The sequence below is a fragment of the Mirounga angustirostris genome, unplaced genomic scaffold (assembly GCF_029215605.1).
Source record: "Mirounga angustirostris isolate CCGP_5_RB_7025 unplaced genomic scaffold, mMirAng1.0.hap1 SCAF_5, whole genome shotgun sequence".
NCBI classification, from domain to species: Eukaryota; Metazoa; Chordata; class Mammalia; order Carnivora; family Phocidae; genus Mirounga; species Mirounga angustirostris.
The window spans coordinates 95,829,086-95,848,121 of record NW_026991713.1 but is presented as its reverse complement, the minus strand read 5'-3'; the positions used below and the strand labels follow the sequence as shown (position 1 = coordinate 95,848,121).

The following is a 19,036-nucleotide window of genomic DNA, read 5'->3' as shown; positions in this document are numbered from 1 at the left end:
TGTTGGGATAGTAAAGTAATATCCAAGTGTAAGGGCTGTTCTTCCTGTTGGGTCTACAGTTGACGACTAGTGGTAGGGCATGAACGCTCCGCCTGCTGAATCTCCCAAGTGCATTTTAGTAAGTTTTCCCTTACTCAAACTCCATGGATGGACCATGGATGGACCATATTTTGAGAACCCAGTTTTACAAACTCAAAAGGACTGGGGGTTCAGAGAGCTTCTGGGCTGGTGAACACATGGAGAGTGGCCTATCTGGAGAAGGCCTGGAAGCTCTGCCTCCCTCCCCCATAGCTTGCCCCATGCCTCTCTTCCACCTGGCTGTTCCTGAGTTGTATGCTTTTGTAATAAACTGGTCTAGTAAGTAAAATGTTTCTCTGAGTTCTGTGAGCTGCTCTAGCTAATTAAACAAACCTGGGGAGGAGGTCCTGCAAACCTCCCATCTGTAGCTGGTCTGTCAGGAGCACAGGTAACATCCTAGGCTTGGGACCGGCACCTGAGTGGTGTGTGTGTGTGTGTGTGTGTGTGTGTGTGTGTGTCGGGGACAGTCTTGTAGGACAGAACCCTTACTTAACCTGTAGATAGTGTCAGAATTGAGTTGAATTCTTAGACACCCTGCTTGTGTTGGAGAATTGCTTGGTGTTATGTGGGAAGCCCTCCCCTCCACAACCCCCTGTTAGAATTGAGTCCAAGAACCCAAAAGAGGAACTTTGGCATTTTATTGTGCACAGCATGCCCCCATCCATCCCTTTGTCTTTTCTTACTCCTCTTAACTTTTGGAAACACACCAAACCCTGAGCACCTGATGCAGGCTGAGCCAGAGACAGTAGCTCATCCTTCTGAACATAGCTCCTGGTCCAGGATGGGCATAAGACTAAGCCACGCCATCCAGTGTCCTCTTTTGGGTTTGTCAAACTGCAGCTAGAAGGAGAGACCCCTTTGCCTCTTGGGGTAAGAACGGGATAGAGTTGGTCTGCAGTAGAAAAGAATGGAACGAGGCAAGAACAGGACAGCTGAGAGGTCAATGCTGAGACTCCGGGCAGTGGCTGGTCCCAGCTTCCATACCCAGAGGTTCTTCGTTTGGTTCAATAGCTCAGTGAACTGCTTCAGGCCTTTTTCAATAAATTTTGTATTTGTTTTGTCAACAGGTGGGTTTCTGGGTTTCGAACTCTGGAAGCTCAGTGTTCTAACAGATAAATGAAATAATGCAATTTGAATAATAATAATAATGCAATGCTCATCAGGTGCAATTGAAAACTTGCTTCTCTCTCTAAACCTTTTACAAACCACTTCCTTCCTTCTAGTAGTTTTGTCTTCTATTTCACTGAGAGAAGTAATCAGACAATGATTTAATACATTATCTTCTCCCTTCGCTACAAGTGTTAGCAGCAGCAGTGCTTATTCATCCCTCTTGTCCCCAAGACCAGAATCATTTCCTCTCAGCTCAAGGCCTCTCTGCTCCTGTTCTAGAACTCAATCCCTTCAAGAACCAAATGGGAAATGCGCCTAACCCGGTGCCATCTACTCGACAGAAGTAGGTGAGGAGCAGAATGTTCTGAGGGCCGTGTGGACCATCCATATCCCATCTGGATGTGGTCAGGATGTGAACTGACCCTGAACAGGAATATTTACAAAGTCCTGAGAAGTTTCACATTTACCACTAAACCTGATGTCGTAGCCTTACTGTATTCCTCTCCTGATTGACTGTAGAGAAAATGGCTGCCAAGGAAAAATGGTTGAACATGGAAGTGAGTAATTGGGAGTTTCTATGCTCAGTGGCAGTGAAGGTGTTAGGGCCCACCCTAACTCAGTGGGCCAGCAGGAGAGGAAAGGCTAGGACTGCTGCCTGACTGCCCATGGGTCTTTCTGCCTTTGATCCAGGCTTGACCATGAGCCCCTGCAGGCCTGGCTCAGTGGCTTCTGGATTAATAGCGGTTAACACCAATTAGTAAGGATTGGGAGGCCCCTGTGGGGAGCAGCGGAGTGTTGAGGAGGGATCCAGCTAGAACTGGTGGCACAGGAAGTAACTGTTTAATCCCAGAGGATGTAGGCTGACCCCTGCGTTCACCGCCAGATACTGACACATGAGAGAACCAGCAATGGGCCCGAGGTTCGCAGCTGCTTGTGTCGGGGGTACTGAGCTGATGAACCTTGGGTCTGATGTTAAGAGGACTCTTTGAACAGAGTCGGTACAGTATTAGGGTGCCACTCATGCTCTGTGGGTGACAGGGAGGACAAAATTATCAATGGAGTGTGAGCTGGAGCAAGAGGGTGGAGTTGTCAACATGTTGGCTGGGGTGCAAGGATTCTGTGTGATTTTGAACTCACATCAAATAATGCCGAAGGGAAGAGAAGCAGTGAATTTGAAACCCTGCTTGATCGGAAGCTTCCTTTTCTTTTGCTTTGATGCCTGCCAGGTGGATGAAGGCATGGATTCTCTTAATAGTGGTACCTATTGGGCGCCTGGGTGGCTCAGATGGTTAAGCATCTGCCTTCGGCTCGGGTCATGATCCCAGGGTCCTGGGATCGAGTCCCACATCGGGCTCCCGGCTCAGCGGGGAGCCTGCTTCTCCCTCTGACCCTCTCCCCTCTCATGCTGTTTCTCTCTCGCTCGCTCTCTAAAAAATAAATAAAATCTTTAAAAAAAATAGTGGTACCTATTGACAATAAGTAATATCTGTAGGTCAGCTTGACTGAGTTCATTCTGCTGTGAATCTGCACGTTGTAGAGACTAGTTTGCAATTCTTCTTCCATCAGACAGATTCCCATCGGTTATCTATTTTTTTATTCTAGAGAGACTGTACAGATTTTACAGCTGTCTTTGTCCTCTCTAGTAGTTTCTGCCTCAACCTGAGAGTTTCATGTTTTTCTCCCAAACTTTAGGCTCCTACTGGCTGGAGCTTCCTGATTCTTCACTCCTGTGACTGCACCGAAGCATTGCTCTATGGGAAGTCATGTTTCACAATAAGAACATGAACATAGCAGGGCCAGTTAAGTAGCCTCGCTGCTTGTGGCATTTTACACATTTGAAGAAAATGGTAGTGTCATTGTCCCTCTTGCTCTGGTTCACCGTTCCCCACAAATTCAATAATATCAGGTTAGTTCTTTCAAACTCTGAGCCCCCTGGGGCCTGGCTCTACATCTTTATGCCCCAGTCAATTCAAATACACCTCTTGGTGATCTAATTTTTAATTCTTTCTCAAACTCTTAGTTCATTTTATCTCAGGTAGAGCAAGAGATTGAAGGGAGGAGAGGGGTTGAGGTGAAGGACGTGTGGTTGAACTAAGACCAAGAACTAGAAGAACAGAATTTCGGTATGCAAACAATTTGAATCTGGAAGGGAGTGGTTACCAGCAATGGCAGGGTCTAGGGAGGGGTCATGAGGCTTGAGTTGGGGGACTTTACTTTCCCGGCAAACTCCAGCTCCTTCATTTGTATCAGCTGAAATATCGCTTCCAAAGAGAAACTTCCCCTGGCGAGAGTCGGCTTCCCCCACAGCCTCCATGTTGTAACCTCTCCTTACTCACAGGATTTTTTCATTATAGACTTTTCATATCTATTGTGAAACAGTTTCATACGTGCTTAGTCTGTTTAACATCTTCGGCCACCAGCTAGACCGTGAACCCCATGAGCGCAGGGATAGTGTCTGACCTGCTCATTGTTTTATTTCGAGCCTGTGGCACAGTGTTTATATGTGATGATGTAGAGAGGATGTTAATAAATGCTAATGGTGTGTTATGCATGATGCCCAGTAACTCACAAATTTTACCTCAGGGAGCACTCATACCTTCTGAGTGCTTGTTGGTTCTGTCTCCCCTTGTTTCTTTTTCTGGTGTGACTAACAGTAAAACCATTAAAAATGAAAAGAGTGAATCTGTGTATTAGGGATAGCAAGGATAAGATGGATTCAGGGTTCAACTTCACGCTACAGCAAACTAGGAATTTAGAGAGATTCCAAAAGAGTTGCGGTGGTGGTGGCGGGGTGGGGGTGGGGGTTGGGGCTGGGAATGCAGGAAGAAAACTGGTGCAAGTGAATCAGTCATTTGGCTAGAGCGGATGGGAAGTGAGGGATGCCCAAGGACTGGTTTGGAATGAGGAAGGGGTTGCAGGGGACAGAGAGGCCATGGGCTCTGAGCCCTGGGCACTAGCCCGGCTCTCTAGAAATTTGGGTATGTAAATAAACTGTAGATTATAGCCCCTTCTCATCCCGGTAAAGGAGAATTTAGCCCCAGCTGACATGTGTAGGCATGAGTGGTTTTAAAGGCTAACAAAGATCCCTGAAGGCGAAAAGTTAGATTCTATCAAAGCTCCTTGTTATTTTGAAGCCCTCGTACTCCAGGTCCCCCGTCTCCAGATCGTTCTGAGAAGGGAAGAAAGGCCAATAATCACACCTGCTCCACTTGATTCCTACCTCACCCCTCCACATTCACCTGTGAATTTCTATGCTGCTGGTCCTCATTTTCTGATGGCTTATCTGATAATTATTCTTGTGCGTCAAACCTCCTTGTGGTTCTCTGTTGCAGCCATGAGCTAAGTCACAGGGAAGAACAATGCTCGATTGCACCAAAAATTTCCTCTCCCGGGCCAAATGGTGACTGATCGCAGCAACCTGACCCTCAAAGATCTCAGTCTGCCACCAGCTGCCAGGACCCTTAGGGGAGAGAAAGCCACTCATGCTTTTTGATGTAACGTTTCTACTTCAGCCCCCATGATGCGGTCCTGGTTCTCAGAGACCTAAGGAAACATGATGTCAAAAGGCCATGTTGTTCATATAAGGAGATTTTTGAGATTCAGAATCTAATTGGTGTTTGAGCTTCAGAAAGTGGCGGATGAAGTCTCCGATCGCATCTTAGATGGTAAAGTGTGTCTCTATTGGCTCTCAGTAGGGAGATGTCAGAGGATGTGTTTATATTCTCCCCTCCCATTACTGTAGACCTTTGCTGATGTCCTGATACCTCCTTGCAGGGTTATTTTGCAGCTGGGACTGGGACCTTGAAGACATGGGAGTCAGGATGACTTTGAATCTCTCTCTTCAGGGACTCTGTTTCCTCCTCAGCACCATGGTGGCTGCTCAAAGTGAGTTTCCTGGGATCAACAGTAAGGGGTGAAGGGAAAGTTTTCTGGAGACAGGGAACCAAAGCCTCAGTGTAAACCATGTGTTTTTGACCAAAAAGGAACCACACTGACTGTGAATACTGGGTCTTCTCCTCTGGGGTGTCAACTGGTCATAGTGGCAGATTTTGCAGAGCGATGATATTGAACCCAGACTGAGATGGGTCAGTGACAGTCCGATTCAAAGTCTTCCTTGTTTTCAGGGAGTGTTTGGTTAGTCCCGGTGGCTCCCTGTGTGTGGGAAGGACCAGTGATAGACCTCAGCTGTGTCCCTGGGCTGCTCCTTGCACACTGCAACTGTCCACTTTGCAGAGGACCACCCCTCAGGGTTTCTATGTTTTATATGTTTATGTGACCGTAGGCTATGTGCTTGTGTGTGTGCGTGTAGAGTGAGTATGAGGGGAGTATGAGGAGCGTGTGAGAGCTGTCTGTGCGGGAGGAACAGGGCTGCTGAGAAGTGACTGAGTCGGTTGCTCTGTGAAGCACACGGTGCCCACAGTGTTGGGAGTGCCATGTCCCGTATGTTACCAGATCGTAGATAATCTCACACCTGCCTCTCCTCTCTGGCTCCTCTCCTTCAGTCCCACGGCCTTCTCTCTGCTTGACTGTGGTGTTTGCCCCGCACTGGGTTGTGGGAGAGGCTTTGCCTCCAGGCCTCGCCTATTCCTACCAAGTGTCTGTTGTAGAGCAGAGGCACCTGCAGCCATGACAGGAGGCCCTTTGCTAATAGAGATTAACTGATGCCCAGCATAGTTATATTAAGTCCTTGTGAATCATTTCCTGACTTACCGGGGTCCTGGACTGGTCCGTTCTGAATTCTGGAGGGTACATTTTCTCTCTCCTGCATTCTTCTATCCCTCTCTGAAAGTTGGTTTCCACTGAGGCTTGGATTCAGAGGACTGCAGGCATCAGGGATAGGCTGCAAAAACCCTTGCCTTAAGCCTAGAGGAGGCAGCTCTTTCAGATTTGGGTGCCAGTCCAGGCTGAGATTGCTTACAGCTTGGAGTGCTGTCAGTGCTCATTGTCTTCCTCCTAGAGCTCAGTCTCTGTCCTTCCATGATTCTCCTCAGGAAGCCCCATCCCTCCAAGTTTCTGCTCCATGAGTGTTGGCCAGATGCTAGTGAAGAGTCTTGATGACTGAGGTGCAGATAGAGGTTTTGGTCCCATGAAGGTGAGAGACAATGAGTGTTCTCATATAAGGCCCCCTCTGCTTACTAGGAAAACTATAGGGAATTTCTTCAGTAGTAACTTAGGTTGCAAGAACATTTCACCAAAGCAAGCATTCTTTTTATGTTCCCAGAACATAAGTCTAAATATGGTTTCAGTTGTAATGTCTCCTCTTTCATTTATAATTTTATTTATTCATGTCTTCTGTTTTCTTAGTTAAAGTTTTGTCAGTTTTATCTTTTCAGGTAAAGATAAAGGTCTTATTTTACTTATTTTACTTAATTTTTTCTCATTTATCTGATCTGTATTTCATTTATTTTTGCTCTGATCTTTGTTATTTCCTTCCTTCTGCTGCTAACTTTGGCTTAGTTACTTGAGGTATAAGGTTAGGTTTTCAATTTGAGATCTTTATTTTTTGTAACATAAGCATTTATTGCTATAAACGTCTTTCCTAGAACTGCTTTAGTATTCCATAGGTTTTAATATGTTGTGTTTCCATTTTTGTTTCAAGATATTTTTTTGAATTCCTTTTGAGTTCTTCTTTGACTCATTAGTTATTTAAAACTGTGTTGCTTAATGTCCACATTATTGTAAATTTTCCAGCTTGCTTTCTTTTGTTGATTTTTAGTTATATACAATTGTGATTGAAAGAGATAGTTGCTATGATTTTAGTCTTCTTAAATTTGTTGAGTTGTTTTGTTGCCTAACATGTGATTTATTCTGGAGAATTTTCCATGTGTGCTTGGGAAGAATATGTTCTACTTCTGTTGGATGGAATTTTCTGTATTGGTCTCTTTGGTTCATTTGGTTTAAAGTATGATTCAAGTCCCATGTTTCCTTGTAGATTTTCTGCATGGATAGTCCACCCGTTTTTGGAATGGTATATTGCAGAACTCTACTTATTATTTTATTGTTGTCTATTTCTCCCTCTGGATCTGTTAGTATTTGCTTCATATATTTAGTACTCCAATGTTGGAAGCATATATTTACAATTGTTGATGAATTGACCACTTTGTCATTATATAATGGCCTTATTTGTCTCTTTTACAGCTCTTGACTAAAGTCTATTTTGTCTGTACAAGTATGGCTACCCCTGCTTTCTTTTGGTTTCCATTTCCATGGACTATCTTTTTAAATCCTTTCCCTTTCATTCTGTGTGTGTACTTAAAGCTGAGATGAGTATCTTGCAGGCAGCATATATCTGGTCTTTTTGTTTTTATCTTTTCAGCTACTCTGTGTCTTTTGATTGGAGAGTGCAGTCCATTTACATTTAGAGAAATTATTGATCTGTAGGGCTTAATTAATGCCATCTTATTAGTTGCTTTCTGGCTGTTGTATAGTTCTCTTGTTCCTTTCTTCCTCTTGCTGCCCTCCTTTGTAATTTGATGATTTTTCATGGTGGTATGCCTTGACTCTTTATCTTTTGTGAATCTACTATAGGTTTTCTCTTTGTGGTTACCATGAGGCTTACATAAAACACCTTCATGTAAAGCAGTCTACTTTACACTGATAGCAATTTAACTTCTATCTCATATAAAAACTCTACCCTTTTAAGTTTCTCCTTTTATGTTTTTGATGTTACAACTTACATCATTTTATATCGTGTACCCATTAGCAAATTGTTTTAGCTAAAATTTTTTTTGTTGCCTTTTTTTTTTTAGAGACACACACACATACACACACACAGAGTGCATGCAATCATGAGTTGGGAAGGGGGTGAGGGAGAGAGAGAAAGAGAGAGAATCTTAAGCAGGCTGCACACCCAGCACAGAGCCTGATGTAGGGCTCGATCTCACAACCCTCAGATCATGACTTGAGCTGAAATCAGGAGTCAGACACTTAACTGACTGAGCCACCCAGGCATCCCTTAGCTATAGTTATTTTTAATAGTTGTATCCTTTAACCTTTATGCTAGAGTTAAGTAGTTAATACATTGCCATATTATAGTGTTAGAGTATTCTGAATCTGACTATATACTTACCAGTGTGTTATGTATTTTCATATGTTCTCATGTTACTAATTAAATATTTCAGTTTGAAGAACTAATTTCGTGTATTTTTTGTAATGCAGGTCTAGTGGTGATGAATTTTCTTAGCTTCTATTTGTTAGCAAAAGTCTTTATTTTTCCATCATTTCTGAAGGACAACATGCTGGGTAAAGTATTCTTGATTGGAAGTTTTTGATTTTTAGCACTTTGAATATATCATATCATTCTCTCCTGGCTTGCAAGGTCTCTGCTAAGAAATCTACTGATTGTCTTATGTGGATTTCCTTGTATTGAATTTTTTTTATGTTGATGCTTTTAAAATTCTCTCCTTATATTTGATTTTAGGAAGTTTTATTATAGTTTGTCTTGGATGAGATGATTTGGGGTTGAAATTTTGCGGTGACCTATTAGCTTTATGAACTTGGATGTCTAAATCTCTTCCTTACTTTGGAAACTTCTCAGGCATTATTTCTTTAAATAAGCTTTCTACCCATTCTCTTCTCTCTTCTTCTGTGGCTCTGGTGATTAGTACATAATTTCTTTTGTTGCTGTCCTATAAATCTGATAGGCTTTCTTCATTCCTTTTATTCTTTTTCTGTTGCTCATCTGATTGGATAATTTCCATTGATTTGTCTTTTCACTCACTGATTCTGCTATTGAAGCTCTTTATTGAATTCTTCATATCAGTAATTGTATTCTTCAGCTCCATTTGGTTCCTTTTTATGTTTTCTACCTCTTTGTTGAAATTCTCATTTTGTTTGTGTATTGTTTTCCTAATATTATTATATTGTTTATATATGTTTTCTTGTAGTTCTCTGAGAATCTTTAGAACACTTATTTTGAATTTTTTGTAGGGTAATTCCTATATCTCCATTTCTTTTGGACCATGTACTGGAGGTTTACTGCATTCCTTTGGTGGAGTCATTTCACCTTGATTCTTCTTGATCCCTGTAGCCCTGCATAGGTGTCTGTGCATTTGTAGGAGCAGTGACTTCTTCTAGATTTTATAGACTGATTTTTAAGTAGCAGATCTTCACCTGTGAGTGAGGGCACACTGTAGCATGCTGTGACTTGGGTGTAGTGATGGAGGGTGCCAAGTGCAGGGGTGTGTGGCAGCACTGGGTCTGGGGAGCATGATGTCTCTTCAGGTCAGGTTGCTGAGGTCCACAGCTTTGACAACTATGTGGACCTTGGCAAGAACTGTAGGGCATCTGTGGTGGCTGCAAGAGCTGTTGGGGGCCTCAGGAGTGACTCTGGGGCTGGGGGCTGGGGACCAGGGTAGGCAGAGGTAAGCCTGGAAGGAAATTCTTTCTAGCTAAGAAGTTTCTTCTTTGTACTGAGCAATATTGGCTTGAGGGATAGGATGATGCTGGCAAACTGTGCAGTCTTTGTGTTGCCAAAATTTCTCAGATGGACTCCCAAGCTTTCCCAGAGTGCCTTTGTTCATGGAAAGCTATCTAATTATTGATCATTTTGTGGGGTGGGGGGATGGAGTCTGGTGTCTCCTACTTTGCCATTTTGGTGATGTCACTTAAATAGAGTGTTCTTGAGTATAGAAATTTAGATTGACAATTTAGATTGATTCTTGAGTATAGAAATTTGTTTCTCCTTTGGATCATCTAAGGCTTCTCTACTCTGTACTGGCATCTCTTGTTGTTTTGGGGACTTAAATGTTAGTATAGATGTTGCTCAGTTGGAGGTAATGTGTACCAATTCTGTCTTAAAATTTTTTTCTTTGTCAGTTTTCTGCTGTTTCTCATCATTTTAACAAGAATAATTAGGTTATATTGTAGTAACAAATAATCCACATTTCAGAAGATTAAATAAACAACATTTATTATTCTTACACTACACATTCTCTTCAGTTTGGCAGGGCCTCTGCTTATGATTATTCAACTTCTTAAGTTGTTGACTGCCTCCCTCTCTTATGCCACTACTTTAACATGAGGCTGTAAGATTTACTGTGGTAGATGCATATAGTGGCTTTTATGTATTTCTTTCTGAAAGTGCTACACTCGTTTGTTCTCATACTTTGTTCAGTAAAACAGATCACAAACTCATGCTTAATTTCAAACAAGCAAGGAAGTATTGATATTTCCATGTGCCCCAGAGAAAACTTGAAATATTGCTGAACACTAGTCATATCTATCACATCCATGATGTGTCTATAAATAAATTCCTTTTTATATGGCTTGCTTGAGTTTTGTTGGGTTTATTCACTTTAAGGATTAGTGTCTTTCATGAGTTCTGGAAATTTCTTAACCAATATTTTTCAAATATTGCTTCTGCTCAATTTTATTTCTTTCTATGTGTGTGTTGCTCTCTGTCTCCTCTCTTTCTTCTCATATTTTAATTTAAGTTGCTCCACTTTATGTCTCTGATCCTCTTTTCTGTATTTTTTATTCTTTTGTTTCTCTGTGCACCACTCTAGATAATTTCTTCTAACTTATTGTTCACTTCAATAATTCTCTTTACCTGAATTTAATCTGATGAAAAAATTTTAATTTCAACAAATATATTTTTCATTCATGGAAGTTCTTTTGAGTTTTACAGTTTTTTCTATGCATTTTTTTTTTTTAGTTCCTTGAAGAATCCTTAAGAGTGTATTTTTATTTCTTTGAATATAGTATATGTGTTTTTTATATAACCAACATCTAATATATCTAATATCAGAAGTGTCTACCTGTTTCAGTAGTTTCTCCTGGTTATTGTTTTTTTTTTTTAAGTATTTTATTTATTTATTTGATAGAGAGAGCACACAAGCAGTGGGAGCTGCAGGCAGAGGGAGAAGCAGACTCTTCGCTGAGCAGGGAGCCTGATGTGGGGCTCGATCCCAGGACCCTGGGATCATGACCTGAGCTGAAGGCAGATGCTTAATGACTGAGCCACCCAGGCGTCCCCTCTTGGTTATTGTTAATGGACCTTTGTTTCTTTGTGTATTTGTCTATTCTGGACAATGTACTGGGTATTTTATTTATGAAAATTCTTTATAGAAGTAATTTGAGGCCTGGCATGAAGGCAGTTTCTTCTGTGAGGATCTTATTTTAATTTTTCCATGATTTTATGGCACTTTTAATAGTAGGCTACCTTAATACAAGTGCAACATTGATATTATCTAGATAATCTAGAGGTTCAAACTTTAAATGTAATTTTATACAAGGGCACGTCTATTTCAACTATTATCCCAGCTATTGTGGAGTCTGTCTGCTGTTAGAGTTCTCATGTGGGTATGGGTTTGGGATTTGATTTGTGCCTCCTCACCATCAAAGGCCATAAATTAAACACATTTTCTTGAATAAGCTAATGCTGTCAGGTAAAAGCACATTCCATGCTCCTGTGTCCCAACGAATTCCCATTTTCCCTTCAGATTTGACCTGATTTTTTCTTCCTATCTTATCAGGTATTTAATCTTTTAAGATCATTTTTAGTATGTTTTATTCCACTTTTTATTTTATTTATTTTCAGCAGAAAAGATAAATTCAAATAACCAAGCTTACTATTCCTAAGAAAGTCTCCTGGAACTTTTCACAGTAATGAAATCATCTGCTTGCTTGTGTCACCAACTAGATACAAGCTACCTGAAGACAAGAATATTGTCTAATTATTTCTGTGTTTACAGCATTTAGCACAGGATCTGCCTCTTAATCCATTATTTTATTATTATTATTTTAAAAAGATTTATTTATTTGAGGGGGGAGGGGCAGAGATAGAGGGAGAGAGAGACTCTTAGGCAGGCTCCACGCCCAGCACAGAGCCCGATGTGGAGCTTGATCTCTCAAGTCGAATGCTCAATTGACTGAGCCACCTAGGTGTCCCTTGATGATTTTATTATTACTATTATTATTTTGATGATTTGACTATTAATAATAGTTTCTTATGCACTTTTAGGATCCCATTTCAATCTTTTACTCTCACCTCAATTTTAGACTTTAAAAAAAAACTGAGTAAGCTTCACAGGATGTCTCCCTTCTTCTACTATCTCCTTTACCTTCTTCCCATTTATCTTTATTTCCTTCCTAGAATGTAGCTCTTCAGGTGCTATGGATTGAATTGTGTCCCTTCAAAATTCATATGTTGAAGCCCTAGCTCCCATTTTTACTATCTTTGGAGATAGGGTCTTTAGGAGGTAATTAAGGCTAAATGAGGTCATAATGGTGGGGCCCTAATCCAATAGGATTGGTGGCCTTATAAGAGGAGAAAGAAAGAGAGTGATCTCTCTCCATCTTTCCCTGTGTACACGTACTGTGAAAAAGCCACGTGAGCACACACAGTGAGACAGCAGTGGCTTACAAGCCAGGAGAAGAGGTCTCAGAATGAAAACTGACATACCAGCACCTTGATCTTGGACTTTCCAGTTTCCAGAACTGTGAGAAAATAAATTTCTGTTTAAGTCACCTAGTCTATGGTATTTTGTTATGGCAGCCTGCCTGAGCAGACTAGCACACTAGGATTGTTTCCAAGTTCGATACATTCCCATCTTTTTTTTTTTTTTTAAAGATTTTATTTATTTATTTGACAGAGAGAGACACAGCGAGAGAGGGAACACAAGCAGGGGGAGTGGGAGAGGGAGAAGCAGGCTCTCTGCAGAGCAGGGAGCCCGATGCGGGACTCGATCCTGGGACCCCGGGATCATGACCTGAGCTGAAGGCAGTCGCTTAACCAACTGAGCCACCCAGGCGCCTCATTCCCATCTTTTTGATGCACCACATCTGATTTCCAGAGTGGAAGCATATGGAACCAGGTACAGACCTGAGCGGTGTGAAAGGTACCCCAGGGACCACGTTTTGATTATAGTATAAGAAAAAAAAAATCTCATTTTGCTAACCCCAATGCAAAGCTAATGGAGATGGTTCTAGGACCTTAGGAAATCCACTTCTCTGTTCCTGATGGGAGAGCAGGAACCTATTTCATTGGATAAAAACTGATATGACAAGAAAGAGGTAATTTAGGTCCCAGTTCCAAGTAGGACCAAGGTCACAGAATTGGCCACTTAGGAAGAAGTCTTATTTGGATGAAGCACTTAAGCCCCTTATATAAATCTCTAGCTTGTCCAACTTGCTGTTTTCTGACTACACAGAGAACCCCTAAATTAGTAATAGATCTCTGTACAACAAATTACTGCCAAACTCAGCAGCTTAAAACAACTATCTAGTATCTCATAGTTTCTGGGGACCAGGAATCTGGGCATGGCTTATCTGGGTCCCCTGATTCATGATCTCTCACAAGATTGCAATTATCTTAAGGTTCAAATGGGACTGAATACCATCCAAGCTTATTTACCTGGTTATTGGCAGCATTGATCCCCTGGAGGACTATCTAAACTGAGAGCCTCAGTCCCTTGCTGGCTCTTGACTAGAGGCCTCCCTCAGGCTCTTGTCATGTTGGTCTCTCCACATGCAGCTCACCATATGGCAGCTTGCTTCATCAGAGCAAGCAAGTGAGAGAGCAAGACAGGTCAACAGGAGAAACCAGAATTATCTTGAAACTTGATTTTTTAAGTGACATCACATCACTTTTACCAAATTCCATTGTTAGATGAATGTTACTAGGTTTAGGCCACATTCAAGTGCTAGGAGGGTTATGTAAAAGTGTGAATATCAGGAGGTAGGAATAATCAGGACATTTTAGAGGCTGCTTACCACAGTCCTTTCTTCCAAAGCTAGATGAGAATGTTCCCTATGGGACAGAGAAGGAATGGGAATAGTCCTCCACTGACTTCATGGGCCATGAACTGTAAATGAGATGGGAGAATTTGGGCCCCTACCAGCCTTATGTGTACTGGGAAGGCAGCAGTTAGAGTCATCTGAAGGCCTGTCCTCATTGGTATTCATGGAGCTGAATCTTACTTGCTTGTGAGAAATAATTGTGTGCATTTCTTCCTAACTCCATGTTCAGTGATGCCACATTGGTAGCTTAAAATTGACCACAGTGGGAATATTTATACCACAGAAATCAACAAATGCTATACATGAGAGGTTTTTTTTTCCCTCCCCTGGAGAGCTCATTTTTTAATACTTACCAGCATACCACTAATATCCTAAAATCTTTCCTGTGTCCTGTGTTCTGTATTTTTGTTTCTCTTACAGTTACGGAGCTAAGGCTGATGAATGGGGGCCACCGCTGTGAGGGGAGAGTGGAAGTGAAATACCAAGGACATTGGGGCACGGTGGATGATTACAGGTGGTATATGAAGGCTGCAGATGTGGTGTGCAGACAGCTGGAATGTGGACATGCTGTTAATGCTCCCAGAGGGGCTCATTTTGGATCAGGGAATGGGCCTATTTGGCTTTTTAATACTGTTTGTGAAGGGACAGAATTAACTCTCAATGACTGTCATCATTCTCCTATTCAAGACTACCGTAAGCGATACTTTTCCCATAATTATGATGCTGGAGTAGTCTGCTCAGGTAAGGCCTGTCTGATCTGTCAAGGGGATGCCCTGTAGGAATAGCCTTGGTTTCATTCCTAGAATAACTAACAGGATCACATACTTGGGTGAAGACCCCAGTCACACAGTGACTCCTAGAGTATTAGGTGCTCAAGGAAGCATAAGGACTTGCTTGGCCCTGGACAGTGAAGGCTCGAGACCTATGGATCACTGGGTCCTTCAGATCTCTGTGGTGTGTCATAAAAGGTAGGAAGGTGGGGTCAAATGTTTCATACAGGGACAACTGCTGGGTTGTCCCTGTCTGAAATAAGTTTCATCATGGTAACTATTTTGTTTTCTTTCATGAGATGGTCAGTCAGGTAGAACCACTAGAGGGGACATGGGAGAGATTCAGGGAAACAAAGCTTATTTTACTTGCAAGTCCTAGAGAGATGGAGTCATTAACGTTGCAAGGGGGTCACATGGAAGAAGTGCCAAGGGAGCAGGCTCAACCAAGCAGGTGGAGAGCCAAGAAAGAGAGGAAAGACCTGTGGGTAAATGACCATTTTGGGGGTCAAGGTGGAGTACACAAACAAAACATTTGAACAATTCAAAAACATTTGAATGTCACTAGGTCACAGTCAGGGCAGGGAAAGAAGGGGCATTGGTGGCAAGGTGTCAGCCTTATCTCATTGGTGCACCTGGTCACCTGGGTGGTGTGCTCACAGCCTGTTCGTGAGGACATTGAGGCAGTAGGAAAATATTCAGTTTTAAAATTTACAATATAGTAGCAGGAGCAAAGGAAATACTAAGGGCAGTGAGGCCAAGAGAACCTGAGGGGGCACATAAGAAGTGCTCCATTCTGCCTAAGTGTATTTGGCATATGCCAAAGTGGAGGCAGTAGAGACAACAATGAAACTAGAGTGTGAATGGGTGGAGTTGGTATTTGCCAGAGATGTTTTCAGTAGTTATCACAATGATTGATGAAAAGGTCCGTCACCAATGCCATCAGAACAGCTTGACTTGAGGAAGATATTATCAGATATCACAGTGAATTCCCTAAGATAGGTTGTTGGGTCTTAAAAAAGGGCCATCCCATCTGATGGAGTGGTGAGAAATGTGGAGATATGAGTACATTTGACTAGGTCTATAGCAACCTAACAGCATGATCGTATAGCCAGTCAGCATTTTTGTGATCTGCATGAAGATCACTGGAAAAGTGATTTTTTCAAATTGTAACTTAAGTGGATCTTTGATGATACTAATTCAGGTCCTTAAAAGTATAATTATTTATTTTTTTGAGGTATGATTGATGCAAAAAAAAATACCTGTATTTATTGAATGTATACAACTTGATGAGTTTGGAGGCAAGTATACATCTGTGAAAGTATTAGCACAATCTGTGCCATAAAGCTATCTATAATCTCAAAAGTTTCCTCCCATCCTCTTTATTATTATTTAAAAAAATATTTTCAAGGGGCATTTGAGTTTACTACCTTCAGTTAGGATTTTTTTTAAGAAAACTTGTTTTCTGGCATTTCAGGTAACATTCCTTAATGTCACAATGTCCTAATCATGGTATCAACTGCAGATAAACTTGTGGAAACACTACAGGGGACCTGCCTTATTTTGATAAATCAGTATCTGAGTAAAAATAGAGTGTGTGATGTTGGAACTTCTATTACTATCTTAAGAAAATTGATGCTTTTGATATTAATTCCAGTTAAGGTACACATAAAGATAGAAAGAGTTTGAGAGTGGAATGGCATCTAAACTTTAATTTTGGCTTTTACTCCCTGATTGCCATTGCTTTAATTTAAATTCTCATATTTTAATGAACTGTTTCAGTTTTCTTTGACTAATCTCTTTGTCATCAGTTTCTACTCTCCATCTGGTTCTGTATTTTCCAGAACATGTTTTAATGATGTAAAGGGAAGTCAAAGTGGTGGTGATGTAACATTGATAAGAATAGGAAACCATATTTTTGCAAAATTTTAAATTTAAATTGAATTCTTGGAATTCCTTTTGTCGATTTTAGGAAAGGGGTATGAAAGAGAAATTTCAGCCTCCTAGTAGAATTGTTAGAAATAAAGTGTTGTGTTTAGCAGAAATCCAGAGGTAGAAAAAATGATCTGTGAAGAGTATAGAGGAGCTTGTTTGAAATAAAAAGGGGATTTCAGAGGGTTCGGGGGAGGGGGAAGATTGGGGAGGGGCTTCACAAATTGAGAAGGGCTACATCACTGAGGTACAGAATGAGAAGGGGATGAAGATGCAATTAACTTCAGGAGGGGAGGTTGGGGACTGAAGATCCATGTTAATTCATATATTCACTACAGCTTCTGTTTTAGACTTCTTGTTCTCATTTCCTCTCTCCCTCTCTTCCTCTGTGTTGATGCAGGAGTTGTTTTTGAGCTCCGAGGAAGTGCAGGTATTTGAAGCTTGCAATTTTCTTTGTGGGAAATTTTTATAGTATGAGTTCTATTTCTTTTTTTTTAAGATTTTATTTATTTATTTGAGAGAGAGAGAGAGAGAGTATGAGAGAGAGAGCGAGCAGAAGCCAGGGGGGAAAGGGCAGAGGGAGAGGGAGAAGCAGGCTCCCTGCTGAGCAGGGAGCCCCACAAGGGTCTTGATCCCTGGACCCCGGACCACAATCTGAGCCCTGAGCTGAAGGCAGATGCTTAACTGACAGAGCCACCCAGTGCCCCAATATAATATGAGTTCTATTTCTTTAACAAATAAAGGAATACTTAGATTTTCCATTTCTTTTTGTACCAGTTTTTGGTAAATTGTGTTTTTTAAGTAATTAGTTTTCAAGGACTCATCCTATTATAAATAAAATTTTCAAATTAGAACAAAACTTCTTCATATCTTATTATCTTTTACATATTGATAGGATCCATAATGATAACCCCCTTTTCATCCCTGATATTGTTAATTTGTGTATTTTCTCATTTTTTCTTGATCAGATCTACTAGAACATTATCAGTTTTATTATTCTTTTAAAAAGAATCACCAGTGAAGCGCTGTGAATTGTGCAAGACTGTTGAATCTCAGATCTGTACCTCTGAAACAAATAATGCAATATATGTTAAGAAAAAAAAAAGAAGAAGAAGAAGGTAGCGGGAGGGGAAGAATGAAGCGGGGGAAATCGGAGGGGTAGACGAACCATGAGAGACGATGGACTCTGAAAAACAAACAGGGTTCTAGAGGGGAGGGGAGTGGGAGGATGGGTTAGCCTGGTGGTGGGTATTGAGGAGGGCACATTCTGCATGGAGCACTGGGTGTTATGCACAAACAATGAATCATGGAACACTTCATCTAAAACTAATGATGTAATGTATGGGGATTAACATAAGAATAAAAAATTTAAAAAAATAAATTAAAAATAAATAAATAAATAAATAAATAAATAAGAATTACCAGTGAACCCTGTTGATTTTCTTTATTGTAATTGTTTTCTATTTCATTAATTTGAATTCTTAGTTTATATTCTTCTCTTTAGGTTATGATTTGCTGTTATTTTTGTAGATTCTTGAGTTGGAATCTTAGATATTTATATTTAATTTTTCTTTTGTATTCTATTTTTTTATGTGTGGCCCTATTTAAACTTTCTTAGCTAAACTATCCTCTTTTTTTATTATGTTGTTAGCCACTGTATAGTACATCATTAGTTTTTGATGTAGTGTTCAATGATTCATTAGTTATGTATAACATCCACTGCTCATCACAACACATGCCCTCTTTAATACCCATCACCCTGTCACCCCCCCAACCCCCTCCCCTCTGAAACCCTCAGTTTGTTTCCTGGGGTCCATAGTCTCTCATGGTTCATCTCCCTCTCTGATTTCTCCACCTTCTGATTTTCCTTCCCTTCCCCTCCTCCGTGCTATTGCTTATGTTCCACATATGAGTGAAACCATATGATAATTGTCTTTCTCTGCTTGACTTACTTCACTTAGCATAATCCCCTCCAGTTCCATCCATGTTGATGCAAATGGTAGTTATTCATCCTTTCTGATGACTGAATAATATTCCATTGTATATATGAACCACATCTTCTTTTTTCTTTTTTTGGCAGTTGATTTTTTATTGTTATGTTAATCACCATACATTACATCATTAGTTTTTGGTGTAGTGTTCCATTATTCATTGTTTGTGTATAACAGCCGGTGCTCCATGCAGAATGTGCCCTCTTTAATACCCATCACCAGGCTAACCCATCCTCCCACCCCCCTCCCCTCTAGAACCCTCAGTTTGTTTTTCAGAGTCCATCGTCTCTCATGTGAACCACATCTTTTTTATCCATTCATCTGTTGAAGGGCATCTCAGCTCCTTCCACAGTTTGGCTATTGTGGACATTGCTGTTATGAACATTTGGGTGCATGTGCCCCTTCTTTTCACTACAT

At 41.0% G+C, this 19,036-nt stretch overlaps 1 protein-coding gene across 1 annotated transcript in view; it reads left to right on the top strand.

The window, feature by feature from the left end:
- Nucleotides 1-1,712: 1,712 nt before the first annotated feature.
- Nucleotides 1,713-19,036, top strand: part of LOC123841884 (antigen WC1.1-like) — a 36,284-nt gene continuing 18,960 nt past the window's right edge. The window contains exons 1-4 of the mRNA XM_064590290.1: nt 1,713-1,745; nt 4,817-4,853; nt 4,963-5,073; nt 14,350-14,670. Of these exons, the coding sequence (XP_064446360.1) occupies nt 1,713-1,745; nt 4,817-4,853; nt 4,963-5,073; nt 14,350-14,670 (502 nt within the window). The remainder of the gene's footprint in view (nt 1,746-4,816; nt 4,854-4,962; nt 5,074-14,349; nt 14,671-19,036) is intronic.